Source organism: Vipera ursinii, assembly GCF_947247035.1.
Source record: "Vipera ursinii genome assembly, chromosome: 3".
Classification (NCBI taxonomy): Eukaryota; Metazoa; Chordata; class Lepidosauria; order Squamata; family Viperidae; genus Vipera; species Vipera ursinii.
Window position 1 is genome coordinate 127535012 of NC_139516.1, and position 9728 is coordinate 127544739.

General features: G+C 36.3%; 1 protein-coding gene across 1 annotated transcript in view; it reads left to right on the forward strand.

The window, feature by feature from the left end:
• Positions 1–9728, forward strand: part of NFX1 (nuclear transcription factor, X-box binding 1) — a 41151-nt gene extending 31423 nt beyond the window's left edge. The window contains exons 21-24 of the mRNA XM_083358539.1: positions 1751–1817; positions 5382–5527; positions 6407–6508; positions 7483–9728. Coding sequence (XP_083214665.1) covers positions 1751–1817; positions 5382–5527; positions 6407–6508; positions 7483–7555 — 388 coding nt within the window. The 3' untranslated portion in view covers positions 7556–9728. The remainder of the gene's footprint in view (positions 1–1750; positions 1818–5381; positions 5528–6406; positions 6509–7482) is intronic.

The window sequence follows — 9728 nt, forward strand, 5'->3', positions numbered from 1 at the left end:
AATACCAGAAAGAGTATGTGTTCCATTGATTATAGAAAGGCTTTTGAGTGTGTGGACCATACTTAGAAAAATGGGAAGCCCAGAAATCTCACTGCCCTCATGCAAAAGCTATACACAGACCAGTCTAGGTAAAACCCCAGGTTGATGAAAAAAAGAGAGACCGGGATATATATAATCCCATTATTCATTGTTCCTAAATTTTGAATATATTTTAAATGAAGCTGGTTTGAAACTGTAGGAAGCATCAATAACCGGTGCTACACTGACAATGTTTCTTTATAGCTGAGAATTCAAATGATTTTGAAGTTTCTAGTTCTAGCAAATAAAAATCAAGGAGCACATTTAAAAAAAACTAAGGCATTAAGATAAAGTTATCTTACTCTTATTAAAAAGACCAAGCAACAGGTATAAAACCAGCCTTAAATTTAACAATAAATATTCTGAAGTGGTAGATCACGTTTCACTTTTAGGAGCAACTATGGACGCGGTGGCTCAGTGGGTTAGGACGCTGAGCTTGTCGATCAGAAGATCGGCAGTTTGGCGGGTCGAATCCCGAGTGCCGCGTAACAGAGTGAGCGCCTGTTACTCGTCCCAGCTTCTGCCCACCTAGCAGTTCGAAAGCACGTAAAAATGCAAGTAGAAAAATAGGGACCACTACGATGGGAAGGTAACAGCGTTCCGTGCACCTTTGGCGTCTAGTCATGCCGGCCACATGACCACGGAGACATCCTCGGACAAGCGCTGGCTCTTCGGCTTTGAAACGGAGATGAGCACCGGCCCCTAGAGTTGGAAACGACTAGCACACACGTGCGGGGGAACCTTTACCTTTACCTATGGACAATAAAAGAGCCAACAGTCAAGAAATAGATCACAAACTAGCACTTGATAAGATAGCTTTGAAAGGTTTTGATGCTGCTATGTTTCTATACCTACAAACAACAGAATGGAGCAGGGTTACAGTCTCCTTGTGACAGTCTATGGGTGTGGAAGATGGACTTTGAAGCAGGATAGAAAGAACATTAATGCTGGGAAAGACTTCTGACAATACTATGGATAGCCAAGGAAACAAACACATGTATCAGCACAGTATACTCACTTGTGGCTGAAATTATCATACTTTAACCACGTAATGCAATAACCCAGCTCCCTTGGGAAGTCTGTAAAATTGGGAAAGTGGAAGGAAAGAGAAGAAGACAACCTGCAGTATGGTTGATGAACTCAATTGCACTGGCAATGAGGATACTGGTGGAAGACCTGAAGGACTAGGTTGTGGAGAGATCATCATGGAGAAAATGTTCATGGCCACTAACAGTCAGCACCAACTTGGTGGCACATAATCAGTCACTGGTCATTCTAATGACATACATGCACAGTCCACAGTGCATAAGTGTATTCAGCGTTAGAAAAGACATTGTAAATTGTTGACTAGCTTGTTGTAACAACTACAAAATATCAAAAGGATAATTTTTCCTACTATATCTTCACAGGTTTGGGGACACTATACTTTCATTTTTAAAAACATTATTTTTTTAAAAAATATATGGAATTACAATCTCAGAGTTTAAAAACCAGAATAAATTTCCTTCTCTAAGAAACAAAATGAAATTCATGGGAAATCGGAAACCTTTGAAGATATATCCAGTTTATGCTGGGGGTGGGGGGTGGGGGAGCTTAAATTAGATTGAAAGAAAAAATTTTATTTACAAAACTGTTGTTCTTTGTCCTAATTATTATTTCTTTTCTGCTGCAGAAAAGATTTAAAGTTTGTCAGTGAAGTTGAGAAAGAAATGAAAGCTCTTATAGAAGCAGTCAATAAGGTTGGTAATGTAGAAAACATTTTCATTTCCAAGTACATAAGAGTCTTAAATCTTGTATCAAAACCAATACAGTAATATAGGCAGAAAGCAATTAAACCCAGTGCTATACATTACATTTTTTAGGGAACAGACAGTAACACAATCAACATGTTTACCATGGACAGTTAGATACACTAAACCAGGGATAGGCAACCTCGGCTCTTTTATGAGTCATGGACTTCAACTCCCAGAATTCCGAAGTCAGCTATGCTGACTCAGGAATTCTGGGAGTTGAAGTCCATGAGTCATAAAAGAGCTGAGGTTGCTACCCCTGCACTAAACCATCTTGTGACAGATTGGAATGGCAGTTGCACAAATTTTGTGATATTCCTAGAAGTTGTAGCTGACATCCTGTGAGCTGGAAAAAAACAGAATTTTCTTCATTTGGCTTTCTGCAATATTTAGATAAAAGTAATATAATTAAATGCTTGCAACAAGGTAAGTTAAAAAAAGACAGAAGAGAAAAATATTCAGTGGCATGGATAAAGATGTTCCTGTAAAGTAGTACCATTGAATCTGCTTTCTAACTTTGTTGATTGCAGCCCACCATATTTAGTCAATCTCTGCACTAAGTAAATAATTAGAAATACAATGAGGTGTAATGGGCTCTCAGAATAACATTGGGAGACAGCAGGAAGTGAGACAACTGTCCTAAAAGAGAGATCTCAGCCACAAAAAAGAATGGAGATAGAGGAAGCGTTGCAAAAAGGACCCTCCCTAATCCTCTGGAAAACACTGAGAGAATTTGATCACTAGGGAGCAATCTCTTTATTTGTTTTTTCCAGTATGTAGGAGTATAGAAGAGTAGGAAGAGAATGGCGTGATAGTGTCACTGAATTAAAATGTTAAACCTATCAAGACGATCTTCAGAAAAAGGGGGGGGAGGCAAAATAAAGTGCCAGAATGAAGAGGAAATGTTTCCTTTCATGATTTGGGCAATTTTTCACATTTTTTTAAGCTGCTGCTTTTTTTAGAAGTATTTCTTGATTTTTATTTCTCAAGATTGCTGCCTCAAGAAATACTGCAACGTGAAGCTCTATATACCTTACACTTTTTCATAAGTTTTTTTTGCTGTGACATTCTTGATTAAACTAAATTTTGAACTTTTGTTTGAGTCCAGTTTCTGTAGTGATCAATAGGCTTCCTATTTTATTTATTTGAAATCATTAACTACAGGTAATTCCTGTGTTACAACAGTTCACTTAGCGCCCATTGGAAGTTACGCAATAAGCGCCCCAGTGTTTACGACACAATCCCCAAATTACAAATGTTGCAGCACCACAGCAGTTGTTCACCCTTATGAATGACCACAGAGGCACTGCAACATTCACCTTGCCTATTGCCCCCACAATTGCTTTTCTTCTCCCATCCTTCTGCTCCGGATCACTTACCTTGTGAAGATCTGTCTCATTTCTGCTGCGGTTTCTTGGCGATTTCTCTCTCTTCCAGCATCCAATTGGCTTGCAAACGCTTTTCACGTGCCAAGAGTAAAATGTTCTGGGTGCTGTGATCTCACGGGATTTCAGACTGCAAGACCACGGTGCCCAGAAGCTTCCAGTCTCCACGTAAAAACTTTGAAATCACACTGCCTCAAAGTGTCCTGTCGGCTTGCAAATGCTTGTCTCATGCCAAGAGTGAAATGCTCTGGGCTGTCTGATCCTCCAGTCTCTGCACAAAAAGTTTGCAAGCCAACGTGATTCTTTGAGGCAGTGAGATCGCCCTGTCTCAAAGAGTCCCGTTGGTTTGCAGACTTTTTGTGTGGAGACTGGAAGCTTCTGGGCACTGTGATCTTGCAGGACTTCAGGCCACAAGATCACAGCAGCCAGGACATTTCACTCTCAGAATGCAAAAAGCATTTGCAAGGTGATAGGACGCTTTGAGGCATCACCATTTTGCTGCCTCAAAGAGTCCTGTCAGCTTGCAAACTTTTTACATGGAGACTGGAAGCTTCTGGGTGCCGTGACCTTGCAGCCTGAGTGAGATCATGGCGCCCAGAACATTTCACACTCACTTCGTGAAAAGCTGAAAAGCGTTTGCAAGCCAATTGGATGCTGGAAGAGAAATCAACAAAGAAACAATGGCAGAGAGGAAACAGATCCTCACAAGGTAAATGACCCAGTGCAGCAGGATGGGGGGGGGAAGCAATTGCATGGGTCTCAGTGGGTTGGGGGAAGCCTTGGGTGGTCTTAAGCAGATGGCCTGTTCCATCACTAGGTTCCCCCATGGCCTTCCACATCCTGAGATACCTTATGTGTGACCCGCACATTCGATTAGCAAATAAAAACAGAGTGATCTCGTTCAGGGTATGTGATTCACTCCAACGAATCCTTGAGTTACAAATGGAATTGGCAGGCTCCATTCATAACTTGAGGACTACCTGTAGTAAAAAATAATCATTCACAAATGAAGTTTCTAATTTTAAACTCTAAATCTGATCCCATAGAGACTGCAAGAACATATGCTTTTTTTCCAGATGAATAATATGAATCAAGAATCTCTGATTATGGTCAGGGCCATAAACTAACAGTCTTATGATCACTAGAATGTGGTCATTATTGAAACATCTGCGAATAGAAAGGAAATTATAATGCATGTCAAATCAGATGAAACCATTAAAAATGCTTTTCAATCATTCCGTTTTCACTTGGTGAACTTTTTGTCACAACTACCCATGACAGAATTATTCCATATATAAAAATCACATTTAACTGTCATTTGGAATAGCTCCTTAGTTTATTCCAAACTTTGGAACTTCAAGGAGGAATATTCCTTCATAACAAGGAAGGATGCTATTAAATCATAATAATAGCAAGTAAAGATTTGTTGTTTGGCTTCATTTGAGATTTGCAGGAGCAATGTACTTCTTCAGAATAGAGAATTCAGATGTTCCAGATGTCATTCAGTGTGGGACATGAGCAGCTGAGGAGGAATATAGATGTTAAATAATAAAATGTATCGTAATTCACGTACGGGTTCAGAGATACAGAACTGTAAGACTAACAGGTAAAGCAGAATTAATGGATCATAAACTTCGAACCTGTTAATATACAAAGACCACCACAAGAATGTTCATTATAGGAACTGAGGTTGCTCTTAAAATAAAAGACTTGAATCCTGCTGATTTCATGGCTCAAGTTTCTTCTATAAAAGTGGTATCATATTTCTTGATTTCAGTTCAGAATGAAGGAGGTGTTTGCGTGAAACACCAACCAAGCAATGTTTTCAATAAGTTTTAATACGTTGAAGTATGAGCTTTTATTTCGGCTCTGTTCAATTATAAAATTGTTTATTGTAAGAATATAAACAGAGCTGCATAAAATGTATATAAATATATAAAATGTATATAATACAAATTTAAAAAAATCATCTGAGACTTAATTACAGATATTTTTTGTTCAGTAAATAGTTACCCCAAGGAATTAGCTACACTTAAAATCATTGCCCAATTCATGCACAAAGCAAACATTGATGGTATGGCTCAGACTTCTCCAAACTTTATCAAAATATTACCTCTCTCCAATGCAGAGCAAGCACACAAAGAAGAGTCATTGTTTTCCACCCATGAACCGAGAACACCGTCGAATCATCCACGAACTTGCTCAGGTTTACGGCATTGAGAGTGTGAGCTATGATAACGAACCAAAGCGCAATGTTGTTATCAGTGCGGTGAAGTATGTTGTTCTGTTTTCTTGTTATAAATGGCAAATTTACCATCTTCCAATAAATGATGCAATTTTTATGTTCTGTTTTTGAACCAATTTGATTTTACGTTGATCTTGTGCAAACATTTTAAGCATTCTTTGTGCGTGAGGAATTTAATATATTTGTGTTTAGGAAAGATATATTCCCATGATCACTTCTTCATTGAAAATGTCCTTGATTAAATAGTTTCTCTTTATATACAGGAACATTGTAATAATTTGATTAAAACATAATTTGAAACAAAATAATCATAAATATCATAAATAATCATAAATATCATAAGTTACATAGGGTCATTCCCCTGAGTCTCTGCAGAGATGTCAGGGTTTGTTTGTTTTTTAAGAAAAGCCTGTTTATATACCTCAACATATATGACGTTTGTCACTAATACTTCTATATGGCATGAGTGTATTTTTTGATTCCTAGCAAATTGGATGATCTAATGAAAGCAGTAATCTAACCTGAAAATCTATTTACTCCAGAGAGCTAAAAAAAATGCTTATCCCATATCTACAAAATTCCTGTAATTCAAAATAGGAGTCGCAGTAATACAATAAGAAGGGTAGTTTAGGGCATCATATAACAAAGCTCTTTAATAGTAAGGTTTTCTTTCCGTAGACAAGGGAGACATGGCGGCTTAGTGGTTAGGATGCTAAGTCTTAGTTAAAAGTTTATAGCTCTGGAGTTCGAGACCCAAGCACTGTGAGACAGAGTGAGTTCCCAACACTTGTCCCAGCTCCTACCAAACTAGTAGTTCAAAAGCATACAAATGCAAGTAGATGAATAGGTACTGCATATAAGCATGCAGGAAAGTAACTGTTTCGTGGTGTTTTTTTTTTAATCTGTAGAGGGAAATCAGTTTGCCCAACTGTTACTCTGACATCAGTACTTACGAAGGAGAAGCAGACCAGGCCTCCCCCACCTATTCCTCATCACAAACAATCAGAAAAGTAAGTATCACTTCTTTTAAATATCTGGGTTGATGTAATATATTTTTAGTGATAGTTTATTTGAGGTTAGGCATAAATGTATTCATTGGTAACTTGCTTAGTAGGTATCCACTTCATTCCAATAAGAAAGAAAAGAGATGACCATAATGCTAGTGTAAAAATTGTTTTTCACGCAGATTTTTTTCTCACCATTAGTCATTTGAAACTGAATTTGAAACATAGTAAAAACACAAGTTTGAACCAGAAGATGAAAATTGAGAGTCAGGCTGTATTTTCCTCATAAGAATTTTCATCAAAAGAAATCATCCTACATAATCCTTGGCAATTTAGAATTTCATAGCATGTTGTATTTTTATTGTTATGGTTATCATTTAAATTTGTATAATATATAAGTGGAAGAGCCTCAGAATTCTCAAAAGTTAATTAAAAGGCAAAACTGAGAAAGTTGGAAGGATCTATTTCTCAAAGCAGAAAACCTGAAGAAGGTTCATTGTGGTATCTTCTTTTCACCTTATCCTCACATTTATTTTGATCAGATATTTCTGTAACACAAAGGATGTCTTCCTTTCTTTTGTGGATGCCATTTTGAGAAGAGGCAAATCAGTGGTGATGGGGGTGACAAATGGTGGAACCAAAGGAATAATGAAAAGCCTCATGAATGAATGAGAACAAAAGAAGTGGATAATGGGGAAAATATTATAGCAAGTGTACATAGGATATAAAGACCCATAGAGCTGTTGATTTCTCTGGAAACATACTTCCTTGTTTCAGGTCTCCTTTCGCCTTGTTTGTGGAAGAGTTGGCTAAGTCACACATATATAACCAGGAAACTTTCTTCTCCTTAGAGTAATTTGATCTTGCCAAACAAAAGAAAGTGTCGTTGCATAAGTCCCTGAAAAGGGAAATCATAACTGTATTTTTCTCAGCCACAAACTTTTTACTAAATTCTTTTCATCTTTTGCTTTTACTTTCAGACCTGGGAATAGCAGCACAGAGAGACGGTTCAAAGAAGAGACTGTTATTGACTATTTTGATGTACAAGACTGATGAGATTAACCTGGAATTATGCTGTTGAAAATTGGAAGTGAAGCTACAAATGTGTTCAGGATCATTTTTGTTAAAATATATTGTTTTATATATTTGAAGTTCATAATGCAAACAGCAGAGGAAAAGAAATGGTTCATTTTTATGTAAGGCAAGATAGAATAGTATAACCATTTGTGATTGAATTATTTAAATGGGGTCAGGTCACAATTATATATGTGCATCTATAGTCAGCTTCTTATGTAAGCCATTGAATGGTTAGTCAATGGTATGTAAGGAATTCCTGGTGCAACATAGATTCCCATCTATGTTGTGTGTGGATCTCAAGGATCAGGAGTAGTAGCAGCAAGCATGATCTATTCTTCCTCTCTTGAAGGCATAAATATGTGAGGGGAAAACGTTAAAAAAGAACTAGTATAAAAATTTTCAGCAGACACATAACGGTGATTATTAATAAAGTATGTGAGAATTCTGATTACATTTGTAAATTAGATGAACTGCTAAAACACTAAAGTTAAAATCATAACATACACAAAATAGTCCTAAAAGTGTTTCAGATTCATGATGTTAGTAACAATAGAATTGTTGATCCAAGAAAATGGCACAGTTTGTTTCTAAACTTTGATGGCCTTTTTCAATGCTCTTTCTTTTAAATGCTAGATCCTTTCCGATTGTGACTATACAGAAAGGAATTGATTTTGTGGCTCTTCTGATGTGATTACAATTCCTAGCAGCTCAAGACAGCTTAGTCAGCAGTAAAGGAAGTACTGGAGCACCATAGATTTTTCTATCCCTTGTATGGTTAGGAGAATATTCATTTTGTAAATTTATACATTTAGAGTGAGAATTTGTTTTTTTCCCCCTTCAGTTAACAGTAGCATATATGATTATGTTTGGCTATGATGATAATGCTACTTTGTTTAAATTAGTAATTCTTAGCATATAAAGAAATGATGGGCAATTATGAATGAAGCAGTAGTGGAAGGATGTCAACAGCATTTTGTTTCTGGAGAGCTTTCAATTTCATTAATATCTTCTCTGTTTAATCATCCCTGTGTGGGAAACTTTTGATGTCAAAAGTGTGTTATCAGGCTGCCTTATATGAAAGGTAAGTTAGTTACCTTGATTTTATAAATAGTTAGCCTGTTTTCCACAAAATAAGATGTGGTAAGATGTGACATCTTACTGCATATAGGATATCCTGACTTTTTCTGGATTATAGCTCTTGCTCATTAATACTTTGCAAATATATTAATTTCTGATTTATTGCTCAATGAAGATTTGTTTATTAAGCATATGGCATTCAAAGAGGAACATGAATAAGCATTTTTATAGCTTGAAAATTGTAACATGAGAAATTGTCATATCTCAAATTTAGGAATATGCTTGAATTTAATTCAACAGAGATGGTGAATTAAATAATAGTATTTACACCTATTATAATGAATTCTTGTTACTTCCTTATATATATTTAAGTAGCCCATGACAAAGTACAAACTAGCATTCTCATAGATACTAATAATCAAAGGAATGATAGAACATTATTGTTAGGTAGAAACCTATTGGCAACATAACTAAAAATTGAGCATTTTTCTGTTTCCAAATACCCAAAACATCCATTCCATTTCAATACCAATATACTGAAGTTGTGCTAGTACCATTCCAGTGAATGAGTTGATTTCCTGCACTATATGGGACTGTGTATAGACAGATTATATTCAATTTGTTGATGAATTACCACATTTGCTAGAGAGCTTACAGGCATAGGCAAAAGAGCTGCTAAGTATATGTGAAGTTTGAATAAAACTAAAGAATAATGTACAATAGATCTATTGGAATATATATAAATGGGGAAACCCTGTGCTTATCAAGTAAGCTACAATACAAACCAATTGTATCTTTACAGAGGAAGGATGTAGACGTGCATTTCTATTCATTGCTTGTTCTAGAAAGAATTGTTTATCTGCATAAACTGTTAGGCACATGGTAACTAACTTAAAAGCAATATTTGTGTATGTGAACTTGTTATAAGAAGTCACATACACAGAAAGTTTATTCATTTTTAGTGCTTAGCACTTTTTATTTATGTGATGTGGTTTCAAAGTGATTGATCCTGCTGTTGCTTGGTGAAAAGTGCCATGTGAATATTGAGGGATTAAACAGGTATTTATTTTTA